At 44.8% G+C, this 20,215-nt stretch overlaps 1 protein-coding gene across 16 annotated transcripts in view; it reads left to right on the top strand.

Moving 5' to 3' along the window:
* KTN1 (kinectin 1) overlaps positions 1 to 20,215 on the top strand; it is a 447,380-nt gene that overhangs the window by 331,178 nt on the left and 95,987 nt on the right. For 8 of the 16 annotated variants that reach the window (XM_078659854.1, XM_078659847.1, XM_078659850.1 and 5 more), the window contains exons 29-30: positions 2,142 to 2,228; positions 11,256 to 11,345. In XM_078659854.1, coding sequence (XP_078515980.1) covers positions 2,142 to 2,228; positions 11,256 to 11,345 — 177 coding nt within the window. The remainder of the gene's footprint in view (positions 1 to 2,141; positions 2,229 to 11,255; positions 11,346 to 20,215) is intronic. The other 8 variants (XM_078659859.1, XM_078659855.1, XM_078659857.1 and 5 more) reach the window with 1 other exon arrangement.

The raw sequence follows: 20,215 nt of genomic DNA, 5'->3' as shown, positions 1-20,215 counted from the left end.
CAGTTATTGACTGGGACCGTTCGGCGGTAGTAGAGTCCTAAGTTCTTATTGGGACAGGGTTAACTCATTAAGGTAGGAAAGTTTGACATCCTTGTTTAACACTCCAATGTTAATTGTGACTTGTAGAGCGCTTAATACCGGCAGGTCTCTAAGTGCTGTGAAAAGAGTAGCTACAGTCCCCCTGGGTGTGTGTGTAACCCCTGACTGAACTGTGTTCTGCCCAAGCATCGGGGAAAAGGAGACTCTTCAGTTTCTTCCTAATTGGCAGGAGGGCTCTTTCGTTGCGAAGAAGCCATGACAGCCTATTTCATAGTTTGTGGATGAGGAAGGAGAAAGCTGGCCTTCCTTTAGTCGTGTAGTTAAAATGTGGGCAGGTTAGTTGGGCCCCCGTGGAAGATCTTAGGGTGCGCTGGGACATATTTCCCCAGGCTCTCTTTGATGTATCTTGGGGCCTCTCCCATTCCATTTCAGTGTTTTTTTGACACTTCAAAGGGATTTCTGAAAAGAATCATGTATGAAGGAAGCTGTGAGTTGTGTGGTACCCTAAAGCATAGAAGGGACCTTGGAGTTGGCTTAAAGTAGCTGATTAATAAATATGCACAGAAAAAAAAGCAAAATTTTAAATTCGATAACTCTGTAAATGTGAAGGAATTTGAAGATGAAAGCTAAACATTAATTTAGTACCCTCCGCTTGAATTGGGGGAGCAGTGCAAGTACAGCTAAAACAATAGCATGCACGTTTGTTGGCCTCATTTGAAGGACAAGTTTGCGCTAACAAGAAGATGCAATAGGAACAGAAAAGACAAATTGATATGATAGTCCACAATATTGTTATGTCTTTTAGTATAAAACCACATTTTTAAAAAGCTCCAACCTTTCCATTAAATTTTCACTTTAGATTTTTGTGATTCGCATAAAATATTTTCTCATTTGTGTATTTGTTTAAAGTTTACTGGTTTCTGTAGTTTTGTGTCGTTGTTTAATGGTTACATGGTAGAAATTGATTGGGCAGGGGTTCCTTGCTTGAAATAGTGATTCAGAGAAGGTTCACAGAAGTCCAAACGTTAAGAACCACTGCACCAGGTCCTTGAAAAGAGCCTCTTAAGAGACAGAAATGTGCGAGTCCGCTCTAGATCTGTTGGACTGTCCAGATAGGCATCTCTATAAGCTAGTAGTTAGAACTGAAAGTGAGTAGAAATCTTAGTGTTGAAGCTGAGGACCAACCATAAGCAGGTGCATCCTCCTGTATGAATGTGTCCTAGGTTTCTGTCGATTTGCCGGTACTTACTCAATTTAATGGCCCCTCTTCACATTTATTAAAAGGGCAGTTGTTTTTCATCAGATCGACTAGCAGCTTTAATTATTCAGTACTCTATATCTTTTCTCCAGTAGAAGGGTAGAAGAGTGACAGCATTCCAAACTGTTAGATAAGGTCTCCGCAATTAGCTACACTACAATCAGAGGATAGCAAAATGTGAAGTTCAGAAAGAATCTCAAAATCCTCCCCCCCCACACCCCCCCAAGAACCAACCTGTGACCTCAAACACATACCTATCAAACAGCAGAGGGACTATAATACTCTTGGATAGTTCTAAAATAAAACAACATTGACCCCTGTCTATTAAAGATAAATGCTTGGGCTCCTGTAGGTGTCTCTTTCTGGGTTCCCTTACTCAGGATGATGACTTATCAATTTGGCTTCAAATCTCAATGTCTCTGTCCTAGTGGAAACTACTTTCTTTCTGAATGAGTTTTTACTCATCATGTGTTGATTTTTATTTTCAATGTGTGTCTGGTGGCTGTTCTTTACATTGTGCATGCTTTCTTTCTCCTCAAAAGTGCAATCAAATTGCTGGATTGTTATTGCATAATAAACTAGTGTGCATTTGTAAACACAGTTGAGTAGCATTGAACCCTAAGATCCAAATAATTTACCAATTCGCTTCGGCTCTCAAATGAGACTGAAACATTTGTGAATAGCTTGCTTAAATACCATGCTGTTTACACTGTTAAGTAGTTCTTTGAACAATCAGCAGACAGTAACCTGCATTTAAATGCAAATTACTGAGTGTCATGCAAATTTATTTGAGAACTAAGGAATATTTGGATGAACTGAAATGATTCTTTTTAAAAATGATTAGGACCTACGAATGAAAAACTGGCAAGCCATGGAAGCATTGGCATCAACTGAAAAAAGGCTGCAGGAGAAAGTGAACAGCACTGCAAAGGTTGTAATGCAAACTGTTAGAACCAGTGTATTAAACTGGAATTAAATCTGGAATACATTGATGACCAGACTTAATCATCTACCTTGTTCTGCAAATCCAGATTAGATATGCATTTGTTGAGCATATGAACACTCTTCTGCTACTTGTCAGGATGCCTTATCTGTTTCTTCTCTTTGGTCTGCTTTCCTTTGTTGCATGGCTTGGTGTTTTTGCCCTATTTCGCATCTTTCTCTTTAACCTAGTCATATTTCACATGCAGCTACAAAAGTCATTGTAACTTTTATGCTTAAATTTGCAGTTATCCATTAATTGCTTCACATTGACCAAATGCTTGCTTCATCAGGTTTTCTGTTTTTGTTGTGATCATTTTAATTCCTATTATTGCAAATCATTGTTTGTGATATCATCACATTCCTAAAGACAGCTTGTAGCAAACATTTTCAAAGTTTTAGAAGTTGTCTAATGTATACCATTTATTCTTAATGAAATGATAAAATGGAATCCCGTATGAAACCAAATATTTTAATGGATAAAATTACCATTCCCTCTTCAGATTATTCCTTTGACTAGACCTGTCCTCTATTTATTTGTTGTTGCTAAGTGCCACCACTTATGCTATGTAGTGTGCAGTGCTGCTCGAATGTGACAACATACAGATAGAACAAGCACTTCTCTGCCTCACCCTGTCTGTTTTTTTTTTCCTGTGCCCAGATGTTGGGTCACACGCATGCACTAGGAGCTAGAGCCAAGGTCACCCAAGTTCAAATTCCATTTGTGTTTATTTTTCAATCCACATGTGCACAAAGTGCAAGATGATGATACCAAAACCTAAGACTCCTGTCACCTGTACGTAACATTTTTGAGTGTGTAGTGAGACTGCCGAAAATATATTGTTTGCCTCAAGATGACTTTGATGGATCAGCACACTAAAGGAAAGAAAGTAATGTCTCCAGTTGCAGTCATTCCTTTTAATAAAGAGGAAAACCGAAACACACTCTAGGCAGTCTTCATGAGCTGGTGGTGCCTTTGGGCTTTTTCCTGGGCTGGGAGAGGGAGAAGTCGTTCACATTTTACATTTGTATAGTTTATGTCCTGCCCTCACATAAAGGGCATGTATACCCCTACTGATTGTCTGGGGCCAGGTTTGGGTTAAAAGGGATGGTTGCGCACTTCTGAGGGTTCCTTTGAAGTCACCCCTTCATCATGGACAATTTTGAGTATAAATATAGGGGCTCTGACTCCATACTTTTAGACACTGTGTGGACTTGTAACTAGATGCTGCTGTCTCTACAAACTGCCCATTGCCAGAGGACTGCAATGCTGCTAGAAGGAACCACCATTGGACTACTAGTTGTGTTGTGCTGGCGGAACTGCCACTGTGCTAAAGTAACTTATTGTGCAGACCTGCCTGTTTGCCCCTCAACTTGTGTCATAGTGTTCTCCAACGGCATGTTCGCTTGCCCCCTGTTCTGGCAATCTCAGGGCTAGAAACGATTGCCTGCAAGCCCCTCTGCTGCGGGACGTCTGTTGGAAGTAGCAGTGGGCTTCTCAAGGTGCTGTGGTTGAGCACTCTTCCCTGTAAAACCTGCAAGTCAGAGCGGGGTGAGTGCTGGGGATTGTTTCCGTCAGCGCATGGTGAGCTCTTTTGGATTTCCTGTAAACTGTGTGCGTAGCCGCGTCCTGGGTTTTCTGCAGTGGGCTTCTCAAGGAGTTATGGTTGAGCACTCTTCCCTGTAAAACCTGCAAGTCAGAGCGGGGTGGCTGGCCTTCTTGGGCCGGCTATAAGTCATGCGCACTTTGCATGCTCTCCATGGGACTGCTGTCATGATGATCGCTAAAGAATCAAAAAGGGCCTTGACTCCTTACTCAGAATGGCTGAGTCCAACCAATACTATTAAACAAAACAAGAGCCAATACTGGAGTATCTATTCAACAACCAATAAACTTCAAAGAAAGCTGCTTTGATTAAAGCAAAAACAACCTGTTTTTCTTTTACACCATGCAAGTTTATTCTATTTTAGTAAACGTTCTTTTTTCTTTTTTTGGCACACTATTTGTCGTGCATGGAAAATACAAAATACAAAATGCAATAAGTTTTATATACAATATATACATACATATGAATAAACAATTTCAAACACACTTGGCCATACATTCACACACAAACCATTCAAAACAGCTGAAAATAAGAAAACAGTGCGTCCAAGCATCGGTAAATAAATCAGTGGAAAATATTTCTTTTCATATTTTTGCGATCTATTGTAGTCGTAGTTGTCACAAGATCTCTCATGAACCCAAATAAATGCAACGACTGTTCCAAAGTGATAATAGTAACCAGATGCGGGACAAAAAACTGGTCGACGCGTTTCAAAGTGGACACTCGAGGGCTCCAGTTGTGTGAACCATGCACACCACCTAAGGAGAAGGACTGACGCCTTGTTCCCACATCGCAAAGGAGCGGTCGCCCACGAAACTAATGACAGAGCAGCTAGTGTGAAGCTGTTCGCCAGCTGCCGCTGTGATCACATCTATTGGGAAATACAATTCCATTTGGAAACTCACCTGCCCGCCACTGATTGTGTTTTTTTGACTATTGGAATAAGAACCAATCCGGTCCTGAGGAGAACCCCACCAAAGTTAAAGGGGTTTGAAACGCGTCGACCAGTTTTTTGTCCCGCATCTGGTTACTATTATCACTTTGGAACAGTCGTTGCATTTATTTGGGTTCATGAGAGATCTTGTGACAACTACGACTACAATAGATCGCAATAGATCGCAAAAATATGAAAAGAAATATTTTCCACTGATTTATTTACCGATGCTTGGACGCACTGTTTTCTTATTTTCAGCTGTTTTGAATGGTTTGTGTGGGAATGTATGGCCAAGTGTGTTTGAAATTGTTTATTCATATGTATGTATATATTGTATATAAAACTTATTGCATTTTGTATTTTGTATTTTCCATGCACGACAAATAGTGTGCCAAAAAAAGAAAAAAGAACGTTTACTAAAATAGAATAAACTTGTATGGTGTAAAAGAAAAACAGGTTGTTTTTGCTTTAATCAAAGCAGCTTTCTTTGAAGTTTATTGGTTGTTGAATAGATACTCCAGTATTGGCTCTTGTTTTGTTTAATAGTCATGGTGATCGCAGCGTTGTATTTGGCTTAGGGGAGCCTGTGTGCTTCCTGTTTCTTCCAGACTCTGAGTCAGAAAGAGAAGCGGAGGGACCACGGAGGTGAGGCGCGTTTTAAAAAATATTCTGTATTTTTCAAACACCCCCTGCCACCTCCACCACCCCCGTTCCCTACCAGCTGCCACTGATCTGACCTACACCCTCCCCTTCTGTTTTACCCTGCCGCATCTTCCCCTACCTTCAGCACAGCTGACGCTGGACCATGTGACAGGCCCTTTTGGCCAAAGGGGCCATATAAACTGTTTTGGACTTGAAAGTAGGGACTCTTTTTTTCTCCTGCTATTTCCTTGTACGGAGGACAAAAACATTTGTCCCATTTTTGATCTTTGCCCTCGATGCCTTCTTGCGAAAGGACAAATTCAAGATGCTCACACTAGCACAGGTCCTGTCTGACCCAGACCCCAGAGAATGGATGGTGGCGTTGGACCTGCAGGACATTTCCGTACACCTGTACTGCAGTCCTACAGATGCTACCAGCTTCACAGTGTGCCAGGAGCATTTTCAGTTTGTAGTACTTCCATCTGGCCTCTCCAGCAACCCTCGGATGTTCACAAAAGTGATTGCAGTGGGTGTAGTACACTTTCAGATGTCAGGGGCAGCAGTCTTCCACTAAAACTGGCTGCTGAAGGCAGGTTTGCCACAGGCAGTTGTCAACCACTTCCAGGCGATGATGATACTCCTAAAAAATTTTGTGTACACTGTCAACTTGCTTAATTAACCAGTAACTCCTTTGCAGTTGCTCCCATCCATCTGAGTAATTCAGGCTATGGTACATGTTTATGCCTTTCCTCTGAGTGAGAAGTCCAGGTCATTCAGGCCATGATCCCGATGCTGCAGCCTCAGCCTTGTATTTGAGTTCAGATTACTCTTAAGTACCTGGAATTATTGGCATCCTGCATTCCACTGGCCAAACGCACTAGTTGGCACATGCAGGCTCTGCAGTGCGATCTCAAATCCCAGTAGACCCAGCGGAAGAGAAATTAGTTGGATTGTGACCAGATTTCAGATGGGACTGCAGAAGATATGAAGTGGTGGCTACTAGACAGCGATTAGGCAAGTGGGAGACATCTCTCCTTGCCACAAATGCATCACTACTGGGCAATTTGCTTGGCGTTGAAGGCCTCCCTGCCAACCATCAGCGGAAGGCTGATGAAGGTACTCACGGATGACACCACCGCCATGAGGTACTTAAAGAAGCAGGGCAGGGTCTGGGCCCCTGTGTCACAAGGCTCTGTGCCTCTGGAATTGGCTGTCAAGGAATTTCTCTTAGTAAATCACGTGGTAGGATCTCTAACTGCCAGGATGGACAAAATCAGCCGTCGCCATTTAGCAGATCACGAATGGTGGTTGCATCCGAAGTTGGCTCAGGGAGTCTTCCAGCAATTGATAGAACCCTGGTTTGCCACCGCCAAGAACGCTCAATGTCAGCACTTTTGCGTGTTGGAGTTTCTACGATAGCTGTCTCGCGAAGTCACTTTCCACATAGAGTGGAACTCTAGATGGCTTACTGTATGCCTTCCCACCCTATCTCTCCTGCCCCAGGTTCTGAAGATCAGGAACGACCGGCCCGAGTCATTCTAGTGACACCAGATTGGGGCAGGAGAGGATGGTTTCCCAGAACCCCTGGGCTTGAGCATCTGTCCTCCAATCAAGCTGCCGTGTTTGAGGAGGATCTTCTCTCAAAGAAACCGGGAGGAGTGCTGCTCCTTGTTCTGCACAATTTCAATCCTCATGCTTGGAAATTGAGTGGTGGCCATTGATCTCATTTGTCCTCCCTTTGGAGGCCGTTAATGTTATCTTGACAGAGGCGTCCTTCCAGAAAAATCCATGTATACTAGTCACTGGTACAAATTTATGGCTTGGTGCAACACCTGAGAAAGTGACTCACTGCATGCAAAGTTGTCTGGAGTTTAGTTGTTTATTTTGTCTATGGTCCTGCAAGGACCCGCTGTGGGCACTGTTAAAGGCTACTTATAGGCTCTTTTAGCTTTTTTGCGGTTCACGGACCAGTCCTGTTTATTTTGATGCCCTGTTGTGATTAGATTATTGCAAGGTTTTCTACATTAATTTCTGCCAAAGCCCTTTATGATGCCACAGTATGATTTGAACTTAGCTCTCACTTTTTTTGATGAGCTCCCATTTGGAGTCACTGCACAGTTGTCCCTTAAGACTTTTGACATTGAAAAAGGTATTTCTCATTGTCATAACACTCCTTTTCATGTCTTGCACGATATCACCAGCATTCTTTGCTCTACCTCATTCCTCTAAGGAGAGGCACCACCATTTGGATCCTAAGACGGCACTAAGCTTTTCTATTGATTGCACCAAAGAATAATGGGTGGACGATCAGTTCTTTGTGGGTTTCTCTGGGTAAAGGCAAGGCAGTGCAAAAACTGACCATCACCATGGATTGTTCGCTGCAGAAAGATGTTTTACTGCTTTAGCATGTGGCTAGACATTTTCCAAGAGACTACGTGGGTTTCTGTTCATATGTTCTTGAAGCACTACTGCCTTGACACACAGGTCCGTTGATGGGGCATTTTGCCTGCTGTGTCCTTCTGGATCTTTTGGTCTTTGCCAGTTCTTAGACCCACAACCTTGGGGAGGTACTTCCATGGTATCTGTACACACAGTGAGGCATCTGTGGTTAGAGGTATCCATCAGAAGAACAAGTTACTTACTTTCTCTAACAATCTTTCTGGTAGATTATCTAACAGCAGATTCCACACCGATCTTCCCACCTCCATGTTCTATGAACTTGTCTCTTTTTTGATCTGTAAATGTCAACATTTATAAAGTTGCACACTGATCATGCTAATAGGCTCTACGTCTGAAGATATGCAGCTAACGTCCATGTGTACTGATGGCGTTTTTATGCGGCTCCAATCATCACATCTGAAGCAAAATGACATCAACAACTGCTCTGAGATTTACGATCCAATCTGACACTTAGCTAACAGTCACATGGTGAGACTTCAGCGGTTAGGTAGAGTGTTCACAAGAAAGATTGTTACTGAAGGTAAGTAACTTGTTCTTTAATTGCTCCAACCCGACTACTAGGTGAAGGATTTTCAAGGCTGGCGCCTATTCCCTGCAAAGACTCTGAAAAAGAGGAAGATGCAAGGGAAGCCGCCATTCAGTAGATGACTTAGTGGGGCGTCATCCCCCTTCAGCCTCCTAAAAGTCGAATAAGTATGCCTTAATGGATGTTATTAAAAGCAAGATGCATCGTGAAGTAGCTTCCTCTCTGAAGCTCTGCCCTCCGCTTCTATGGAACCTCTCCAATGTCTCTAAAATGCAGGGCAAACATCACAGGCATCCAGTGGATTCCAAAGCAAAGAAGAATATGTAAAAAAAAGATGGGTGGACTAATCCAGTTAATCTCAGCCACTGGGCATTACTAGGGGGCCACATCCTAGTTAGAACTACCCATATGCAAATCCGCTTCAGTCCTGCTTCAATAGAAACAGTTCAGCCAGAATAGTCCAGCCAGGTCCTATCTGAACAGTAACACATGACTGTTTTCAGCGTATATAGGCCGCTTCAGTCTGATGCAACTTTTTTCCAGATGCACAGTGAACACAGGACCCTTGTCCGGGCATACCTATCGCACTTAAGATGCCACAATGAAGAATACAAAAAAGTGATTGATAGAATGGTTAACTTAATCTGACCTAGTATAGATAGAATGCTTGAATTATTCTCAGCCACTGGTAAGTACTTCAACCACATCCCACTACATCTTTTTTTTTGTGCTCACTGTGCTATCTCTGATTAGACCCAGTGATATGAAAACCAGTCTTGGTCCTTGTCGAGTGGGAAAAGTATAGCCTAAACTTCCAAGCCAGGTACTTTCTAAACCAGAACAAAGCTCCCCAAGAGTAGTTTCGGCCCATTTGGGTCTCTTCAGTCAGGCTTGGTTCCAGTGGCACAGTGAGCACGGGTCTCTTGTCTGCTCATAAACATCACACTTGGGCCCAAATAGGTTGAAACCAGTCTGGGGCTGCTTGTGTACTCTTTTAGAGGGGACCTGGCTTGGTAGTTTAATCTGGACTGTTCCAGTTGGAGCATGATCAAGACAGATGTGCATATGGCTGGTTCCTGTCCTAGGTGGCATGGTGGAGCAAAGAAATTATATGTTCGAATGCGACCAAGAGTCCTTACCAGAGGGTAAGATTAAATTGGGCCTTTCCCCATCACTTTTTTGGGTACCTTGGATTCCAAATCAGGCTAAAATACAACCAAAATGGCTTGATGACATCAGCACGATCAATGATTCAGTCATCTGAGAAATGTCCACTGACCCCCCTTTATTGACGTCAACTGTCAAAGACTCGGTCACACTAGTCTTCTTGACTTTATGGACACCATTAATACCTTAACCATCGATTTCTCAGTCGACCGCCTCACTGGCAGACTTTGTTAGTGTCTGCTTATCATTGACCCCGTTGTGATAGTGCCCACTTTTTCAGTTATATCCTCATCGACTACGCCCTTGTCCTTGATAATTCACCAACCTTGACAATATAGTGTTAGTCAAAGTTTTTGCAGATCAATATTTCAACCATAATATAGTGACGCACAACCCTAACTACAGTTCTTTAGTATTGGTATCTTCTTTAGTTTCACAAGTAGGCCTCACTCCTACCCAATTCTGAGCTGCACCTTCATACTAATCCTTCACACTCGTGGTTGGAAATCTGAGCAGAGGTGGTGACTAGAAAGGTGGAGTTCAGAATACATTCACCTCATTGGCTGCAGTTTAGATGCTTTTCAAAGAAGTGACTATGTCGCTAATTAATGCTATTTTTTTGCTACTTTAATTGACTACAAGGCGCCCTGCTCAACAACCGGAATTCTATTCAAGAATGTTAATCTATTAAATATACCAACGGTGGAGAGCTATAGATTCAAGTAAGTAACTGTTTTCTCACAGTTCTGATTTGCATTTCCTTTCAGTGTTGAGCTCATCTCACATTTTCTTGTGGAAGGTCACAATATTTTTCATATGCTGGTGAGGCACCAATCTCCTCTCTTCCTCCCAGGTGCTTGTTGTTCATTTAGGTGTGTTTGTCACAGCAGTTTCTGGTAGTATTTTATTTTATGCTATTAATTGTCCTGCCTCCTTTCCAGATGGAACTATTTTGTTTATACCAATGATAGATCTACGTCTACCAAATTTGACTGTGTTCATATCTGTGTTGTGTGCTCTGCTGCTTGTATTCTGCCGTCCGCCACTGATGCTACTTGAAATATACAAAATGCAGACAATTCTTTAAAGCAGATTTAATGTTTGTATCTCTTTACGAATTTGTAGAAGGAACTAGTGTAAATCATTTTTACATTTAATGAATTACCTCTACAAAACACTGTACAAATCAATCTAATCTGATGTTACTTATTATTGGAAGGCAGTTAATTATCTCTTGGTGCCAACAATGAATTAGTGAGATTTTGGAGTAATATATTGAAGTTATTTACCTTCTCCAATTTTTGGCTAAATAATGCCTACGAGCAATATTATCTCATGGTTGGGGTGAGGGGACCATTATCACATCAAAATAATGTGTTCATAGCAATATGCCTATGTCTCTTAGCAGTGCTAGGTGTTGTTTTCATATTAAAGTAGATTATGGCTTTTTTATGGCCTGCAAATCCATGATTTGGGAAGCACTTATTCAGTTAAGCATTTTTCTTCCTTGTTACTACTTTCCCAGTGATTTTTGGCTTAATATTGCTACACATTAATGTAATGAGTGATGAGTAGTACGAAAAATGTTGCATCGCTATACCAAAAAAAACAATCTATCCTTTAAATGTTTTTGACATTTAGGTGAGAGAGCAACAGATGCAGGTTATTGAGACAGAAACTAAAGAAACGTTGCAGAAACTCTTTCCACATGTGTCTGTTCCTTCCAACTTGGTAAGACTAGACTGCGTCTCTATAGGTTGATTTTATTGTATTCTTCAAGATTATAAATTGTATTATTTTGATTCTCCAGTGACCGGTTAAGTATGTACTCCCATTAACAAAAAGTTCACCCCCATAACCCTGTTCAAGGTTTGTAACTGGAGTTATTCAACTTCAGCTTAATATGAATGTACATATTATTGCTACTTGTTGCTACAGTGAATATGAACTATTATTTTTCTCCCTATGGTATAACAAGAATGCTCCGGTGTCTCAGATTGCTTCTCAGGACTTTGTATTTGGAATCTTTTACAAATGCTTTCAGATAGATGTTTACATTCGTATTTGGAAAGGAATGAACAACTGGTTTGAGGCACCTGCTCAGAATCTTTGGTCTTGGGAGTTGAAACAACATCTTTTTGATGGATACATCTACCTGCAGATTCCTCACCTGTAGAACATCCCCCAGGCTTCAGACTGGATCCCGAATATTCTAAAGCAATGACGTCGCCTGTTGAGGGCGCTGGACTTCAGCGTAGGAAGTGACATTAGCTGATGCCACTGAGGCCCACCCCGAAGCAACAACGTCCGTTCCCTTTTTTTCTGCAGCTTCAACACAGATCCGGAGCTTCACAACCTAAAGAATTTTCCTCACAGATCTCCAAATTATTATGCAGTACCATAAACATCCCCTACCAAAAAGTCTGGGTTGAAACCCTTAAGGAACTGACAAGGGCAGATGTCCATTACAGACCCCAATGCTGTCTGTTTGTGGTGTTTAGGGTGTGACAATGACTCGAAGCCCTGCTCCCTTGTGCCTCAGCATGCATCCGAATGACATCAAGAAGAGGGAGGCCACGTTTTAATGTTCATAGCAAAGGGCAACCACACTGAAAGTGGTGCCGGCACCATTCTTGCTCTTCATCATCCATTCAGGCAGGCGATAGAGGAAACACCGGAAGGACAAGAAAGTTCTGGAGGAAAGTCTACCTTGATGTGCTCTGTCTCCGACAGAACTTTCTCCTCAGAACAAGAGCTTGTCAACCTGATGCCAGTGGATCCTCCGTGCAGCCCTGCTCCTCTTATGGACTCTGCTCCAGACAGACCTCCATCATTACGGAGCCCTCAAAGCCACCACTTCTACTTCTCGAGCCTCCAGAGCCGGTGTTCCAGCCCTTCTAGCAGATGCCCCATCGGAGCTGGTGCTTTCAACACACTGTTATGATCCTGCGCTCCGCTTCTTGACACTGCAACCTATGTCATGGAAGGCGCTAAGATTGCCACCACCTCCTCCAGATACAGTGACTCAGGCCCACGTCGAGCCCAAGCACCATTACCGCAGAGAGGCCCAAAGGTTGCTGAAAGAGGAGGCTTCCGTATCGCACCTCCACAAAATATTTAGGCAGGATTCTAGCACTGTGGAGTAACTTTCCTGTGCTGTAGATCCTCTTGATTTTCAGGGCCTGTCTTCGTCAAGTGGCTTGGATATTTCCCCAGAGCTAGGTATAAAATGCCCCCCTGGACCACCAATGCCTGTGTAGTGTCACTGCATAAGGTTATGATAAAATCTGAACAAGACTTGCAGCTTCCATCAGCTAAGATGAAAACTAATGTCCTTGCAGAGATCCTCTGACCCTCATTGATCTCCTCGGAGCCTCTTCTCCCCTTTAATGTGCCTCTGCTAGATCCTGTCTTAGCAGGATGAGAGGCCCTCCTCTCCGCTGGCAGTCAATAGACTCATGCTCTGCCTTGATCGCTCTGCCCCTGGCGATCCAGCCTTCCTCTCCACACAACCTTTAACTGAGAGCGTAGTCATTCAAGCTTCCTGTTCGGGAGCTCAACATGGTGGTGCTTTTCCTGCAGCTCCTGCCAACAGAATCAAAACGCCTGGCACCTCGGGTAAGAACTTTTCTGTACTCAGTATGGCCTTAAATCCCTCAGTACCAACTGCCTCCTGTCTGCTACCAATCTGCCCAAGTGATTGTCCCTGCTGACATGAAGTACCTTTTCCAAGAACTTATCACAGATGGCCGGAATGCTTGTCTGCACAGAATTAATTCTGATAAAGACACTGCAGACTCTGTCTACCAAGCCATGGGTACCTCCATTTCAGTACGCTTGGCTCAAAACGTCCAACATCTTATTAGATGTCTAAGCCAATTTTATGGACTTCCTTTTCGACGGGGTACACCTTTTTGGAAACAATGGTGACTCAATGCTGGAGCGGTTCAAGGCTTGTAAAGCCACAGCCAGATCCCTAAGCCTTCAGTTCCTGCCGCCAACCAAAGACTACTGTTCTTTTCTTCACTTCCATGGCTTCGGAAGAGGGCTGTTCCATGCTACCCCAGAAGATTCAACTAGTGCTTCAGCATTAGCCTAACCCCTTCATCTGTCCATACAGAGGCTGCAGTAGAGGAAAGGGCTGAGGATCCGCCTTGCAACCTTCTTCCTCTTCCTACTCCCCCGAGCCTACAGGGAAGCAGGCCTGATTTGCTTCCCCAGTCTCACATGGAGCTTGTGTGAGTGCAGGTGTTCCACTTTCTTCCAGTCTGGAAGGCCATTTCTTTGGTTCAGTAGCTCCTTCAAATTATAGAAAGGGACTACACCCTTTCCTTTCTTCATGGTATGCCACACTCCAACCTCCTCCCTCCTCTACGCCTCCAGACCATTCTTCATCAGGAGGTGGCAGCTCTCCTCAAAGGAGCGAAGGAGTTTGTACCAGAGACGGGAAAACGGCCAGGGTTGTTATGCATGTTACTTCCTCAGTGTTCAAGTAGGACGGCGGTCTTCTTCCTCAAAAAGAAAAAGTTCGATATGATGACTCTAGTTTCAGTTCTACTGGCATTGGAGCTTGGAGACTGGAAGGCGTCCCTGGACCTGCAGGATGCATACTTCACATCCCTATCCTGCGATCTCATCAGAAAAGCTTGTCAATTGTGGTGAGTTCAATGCACAGCCAGTTTCCAGTACTACCCTTTGGCCTGACATCGGCACCTTGAGTCTTCTGAAAGGTGATGGCAGTGGTAGCTGCCCATCTCAGACATTTGGGCATCCTTATTTTCCCATATATCAACGACTGGCTCCTCAAAGTAAGCTCGCTAAAGATGATGATATGCCACTTGTAAATGACTGCATCTCGGCTGGTCAACCTGGGCTTTTTGATAAGCGAGCCTAGATTTCACCTGTGGCCCTCCTGACTACTACAGTTCATAGAGCCGGTACTGGACACCATTGCGTATTTATTTTCCATCCCAGAGAATGAGACATCCAGGAGATCATTATTTCCTTCCAAAAAGGGAGGAGAGACCCAGTCCCTAGAGTCCTGTATTTTCAAGGTCTGCGGGTGTCCTCTATCCTCCAAGTCACACATGTACGTTGACACATGAATGCCCTCAGCGGTAGTGGTGCTTCTGCAGGAAGTGGCTCTAGTATGAGGTAGACCTGTTGGACTCAACCATGATCTCTCCCAGCGCTGCAGTGAAAGTTTCCTGATAGGGAAAAGAGGCAGACCTAACTCACAAGATGGTATTCCCTCCCCTTTCAGTCATAACCACGGGAGTAAAGGATTTCTTAACCATAGAGTGGGGAGCCCATTTGGAGGATCTGGAGTTCAGGGGTCTCTGGGCTCCGGAAGATCAGGTATTTCACATCAACCTGCTGGAACTTCGGGCGAACCGACTGGCGCTCAAGGTCTTTCTCCCCTCCAGCAGGTGCTGGTTGTTCCAGATCTTGACAAACAAAACGATGGCAATGTAGTATATAAACAAACAAACCGGAGTACAGTCTCCTCTCCTTTGCGTGGAGACGTTGAGATTGTGGTCCTGGACACATCACCAAATGGTCTGGGTCAGAGCCGACATTTTCTGATCACGAGTGGTGTCTTCTACCAGAGGTATTCCAGGACATTCTTGCCCAGTGGAGCACTCCTCAGGTGGGCATATTGACCTGCTCAGAAACTGCTTACTTCCAGCATTTATACACCATGCAGTGTCTGCTGAGAGGAGCTTTGGGGGGCGTGTTTTAGCTGAGATTTAACTTTCAGCTGCATTACTCATTTTCCCCATATCCTTGATTCCTTAAGTTCTAGGGAAAATTTACCAAGACTGGCCCAAAGTTGTTATTATTGACCCAGTTTGGCCGAGGAGGGTGTGGTATATGTATCTTCTGTGCTTCTCCACATGTTTCTTGCTTCGCCTTCCACTCAGGCCAGACCTTCTCTCCCAGTCAGGGGGGATGGTCCTTCCCTCAATTGGTGCCACCTCCAATGCTTGGAGATTGAGGGTGGGACAACTGAACTCCTCCCAGCTGCCACAGTAGGTGGTCAACGTCATTTTGCTTGTGTCACTCCTCCAATAAGTCTGTTTATTTCGGCACTTTGGGCAACTTTGTTGCATGGGGTGCAGACAATGGTGTGGATCCCTTGCTGCCAAATTATCTCATGTACTGCAATTTGTGATTTCCCTTGCTCAGAGGGGATATGCCATTGGCACTCTGAAGTATTTTCTTGCTGCCTTGTCTGCTGGATCAGCCATTCCTATTTAAATCTACTGTTGTCATGCTTTATCTTAAAGACAAGAAAGACCTGCCGTTTTTCTCCAACTTCCTTGAGGTTCCTCAATTGGCCTTGAATCTTATTCTTGCCATTTTAATTGGGACTCCATTTGAGCCCCTTTACAGTTGTACTCTTCGAATATTAACCCTCAATGCTGTGTTTTTGCTTGCTATCACTTCAACTAGTAGGGTCAGTGAGTTGAAGGGGCTTAGCTTTCGCCCTCCTTTCACTACCTTCTTTCCAGAAAAGGTGGTGTTCTGAATCGAGGCTGCTTTTCTTCCTAAGGTGGTCACTACTTTCCATCTTGCCCAATCCATCATTCAGCCAACCTTCTACCCTCCACCTTATCCTATGCAAGAGGAGGAATGGTTCCATCGGTTGGATCCTCAGCGAGCGAATAATTACTAACTAGACCGCATCAAGGAATTCTGGTCGAATAACCAACTCTTTGTCCACTACTGCAGCACCAAAACGCAGTGCAGAGGAGGACTCTGTGTCTCATCCTGTGAATCATGCCCTGCTACGTTTTAGTCAAGAAAGAGCCTCCTGAAGGAATCAGGGCCCATTCCACCGGGGCAAAGTCAACACCTTCTGCACTCACTCAAGGGATCCCAGTTGCAGACATCTGTAAGGCAGCAACGTGGGCTTCCTAGCTAATCACTGCTATCTGCACGCAGAGGTGCGCAGGGATAGACACCTTGCCAGGCCCTTCTTGCTGAATTTTCTTATCTGACTATCCATCAACCCTCATATGGGGCAGGGTATTGCTCGGTAATCCATTCTACAGGTGAGGACTCTGCAGCTAAAAGTATCAATCCGAAGAAAAAGCTACACACCTGTGCCAACAATCTTTCTGGTGGATACTCTACCTGCTTATTGCTCACCCACCTGCCTGTTCCCCATTTTATGGTTGGATTATGGGAACAGTTCATACAATCCCATGTTTAAATATTTGGTAGTTCATTATTGATGTCACTCTTCTTTTTTGCCTCGAAGCCTTGGAGAAAATGGAGGAAAACTGACATCGATGCACGTGGGTGGGTGCTTTATGACCTTGGTGGCATCGATTGAGGTCACTTCCATTGCTGACTGAGTGCAGTCCCCTCTACCAGCGACGTTGTTGCTTTGATGTTTTCTGGATCCAGTGTGATGTCTAGGGGGGATGTTCTACAGGTTAGGAAGCTGCAGGTAGGTAGAGTATCCACCAGAAAGATCATTACTACAGGTAAGCAAGTTTTTCTTCCCTTCCAGCAGTTAGTTCCCAGAATTGTTGAATGGATTTGAAGACAATGACACCATAATACCGTGGGGAAAAAGAGTGGGTTCTACTCTGATGTGTCTAAAAGTGAGAGGATACCTAATGTAGATCTTTTGTCACTCAGAACAAGACAGAAAATCACCTTACTTCGCCTCTGGGTTCTCCAAAGATGGCTTGCTTGTCAATGTCTTTTTTAGTGCTTGATCAGATAAAATTATGTAATTATGCAATTGTATGTATGTATGCAATTACAAGAATTACCATAGAGACTCAAATCCTTGTGCGCTCTGGAGCTTTGGGGTGGTCTTATAGTGCCGGTATTCTGTTAGTGTCTTCATGTCATGATGTGCTTCAGTGTGGTTGGCATGATGAGTCGTGCTTTTATTAAGTGTTTGAAGGGTTTCTGTAAGGGACACATTCACATTTAAATTCAGACTTTTTAAATATATGGTACATTCAAAAAGGTCACAGTCTCCTTTTGTGTCAAGAAGGCATTTAGTAGTTCTTGGTTGGCTTTTCCAGGACTGGGTAACAGTCGTCCTTCAGAATTCATCAATTAACCGTAACAACTTGTATCATAATTTCCAAATAAATATTTTTTTGTGGTCGGATATGTTTAGGCCTGAGCCCATGCACCAGAAGGGTGACTTTCTTTGCAACTGTAACCTCTGGGAGTCCGTGACATAGACTCATTCTGTGTAGTCACATCCACCTGCAAGTGTTCTGTTAGGAGCCAAGTTAACCTGCTTCAGACTTTCATAGGCTGAATAATATGGCAGACTCAGCTGTCCTTAAGCTCAAATAATGTTTAGAAGCTAATTGTGTAAACTTAAGTAAGCTTGCATTTCATTGGCCCCATGATGAGCACTACTTTGATCAATTTAGCGATATGCCAGCAGCAGCGTGCGGAGTGTGGTAAAAGCGTCCTGAGGCGAAAAGCCGGGACTTGCCTGCAATTATTCTATGCTCATAGCGCTCGTTTTAAAATATTGTGGCTTTTAACTTTCTAATGATTTTTTACTTTGTGGACTGAATTGCTAGTTGCACATTCTGTTTTTTACCTGCGCTTCACCCCCACCGCCTCTTTGAATCCCTGGTGGGCCGGTGGTGTGCAGCTTCCCCAGACCTTCCCCCTGCAGCCGAGTAGACGCTGCTGGGGCCCCCGCCATCTTGGTTGAGGGCAGGAGAAGGGCAGGCAGACCAGTGCTCGGCCCCTCCCACCCTCCCACCCTCGGCAATACAAAATGGAGCCATCATCCCGGAGGCGCAGCGGACGGGCGCAGCGGGCGCGCCATCAGCGCGCCAAAGGCAAGCCCGTCCGCGGCCGGCAGGGGCAAGGGGCACCTCACTCTGCCCGACTGATCACCTATCCCCCACATCAGCTTTGCTCTCATTGGATTCCTGGCACCATCTCCTCCCCTGTAGCAACCCTGGTATCTGTCCATGGCCTGTCTGCCTCCCCCCCCCCGCTCCCCTCCTATGATTGTGTCACAAATGATGCCCCCGCATGTCCCACCATCCTCGATCCCCGACTACCCTCTCACTCCCCAAACTCCGGCTTTTAACATCTCGGCCACGCTTCTTAATACCAGGTCAGCAGTCAGCCACCAGCATGAGCTATCCTACTACATCGACACTCATGCTCCCGACGTCCTGTTTTTAACAGAAACTTGGTTCAAGGAGGACTCCCTACCCAATATTCTAGCTATATTGCCCTCTTCACACTCTGCCATCCGAGTGGATCGGCCAGAGGGCAAGAAGGGTGGAGGAGTGGCCTTGATAGCTCGCACTGACCTCTACTTTCAGATCCTCCCCTCCCCCCAATTCCAGAAGTGGACTTCCTGGTAGCACGCTCTACTTCCTATCAGACGCCTCTGACATGCGTCCTCATCTATCGCCCCCCTCGCCTCACCCCGTCTTTTAACTCTAGCTTTCAAGAACTCCTAGCCACTTTGGCGATCAACAACTCTTCAGTCCTAGTCCTAGGAGATCTCAATTTCTGGCCTAACGACCCAGCTGAAAGCCCCCACTTCAGGGATTTCACGGACCTCATGACCAGTCTCAACTTTACATCTTACATCCACAGTCCCACTCACATCCACGGTCACACGTTGGACCAGGTCTGGGCTTTGAATGTCCCCATCTCACCCCCCTTCGTCTCCCCTTGCTCCTGGTCTGATCATTCCCTTATCTCATTTTCCCTTGCTCTGGCCCCCGACTCGAAGCCTCCACTCCGCAAGAACATCTGGGTCAGAAAATGGGGCAAAGCTGACATGCCTTCCTTTTGCTCGTCCCTGGCCAGGACCAGCCCCGATCTCTCAGGCCTCGCCGCCCCTGCCCAGCTGGCAACCATCAATAACTGGCTAACTCATTCAGGCAACAGATTCGCTCCCGTTAGACGCATCACGGTTAAAAGGGCTCATGCAGCCAACAGATGGTTCAACTCAGACCTTAAGGCAAAGAAACTAGCTACGCGGAGAGCTGAGCGTGCTTGGAGGAGAGCCTATTGCCCTACACTAAAAACCGCTTACCTCTCTGCTCTCCAGACCTACAAAAAAGCCATACTGGAGGCCAAGACAGTCTTCTACTCTAACAGAGTTCTAATGGCCGAGTCCCAGTCCAAAGAAATCTTTGCCACGGTGCACGAACTAGCTGCATCCAACAGAGCCACGGCCACGATCCCCCTTCACAACATCTATGCAACTCGCTCAATGCTTTCTTTCTTGAGAAGGTTGCCAAAATCAAAATTAACATTCCCCTTCCCTCACCAACCTTCGTTAATCCCTCTCTCCCCCCCCCCCCCCCACTGCCACCAAACTCACCACTATTCCTCCTCTGACCATGGACTCTCTTCCCCCATTACTTCAACGGGTAAAATCTGGCTCTCCACTAGACTTCGGCCCTGCCCACATCCTTAGAGCAATCTATCTTAATTGCCCTGCCCCCCCCCCCCTCACTCTCCTCAACGACTCGCTCAGCAATGGCATTGTCCCCAACTTTCACAAAGCAGCGGTCGTTATTCCAATCCTGAAAAAACCTGGTGTCGACCCTTCATCCCCTTCTAACTACCGT

Source organism: Lissotriton helveticus, chromosome 9, assembly GCF_964261635.1.
Source record: "Lissotriton helveticus chromosome 9, aLisHel1.1, whole genome shotgun sequence".
In the NCBI taxonomy this organism is placed as follows: Eukaryota; Metazoa; Chordata; class Amphibia; order Caudata; family Salamandridae; genus Lissotriton; species Lissotriton helveticus.
The sequence above is the reverse complement of the archived record's forward strand: the minus strand, read 5'-3'. Positions and strand labels throughout refer to the sequence as shown.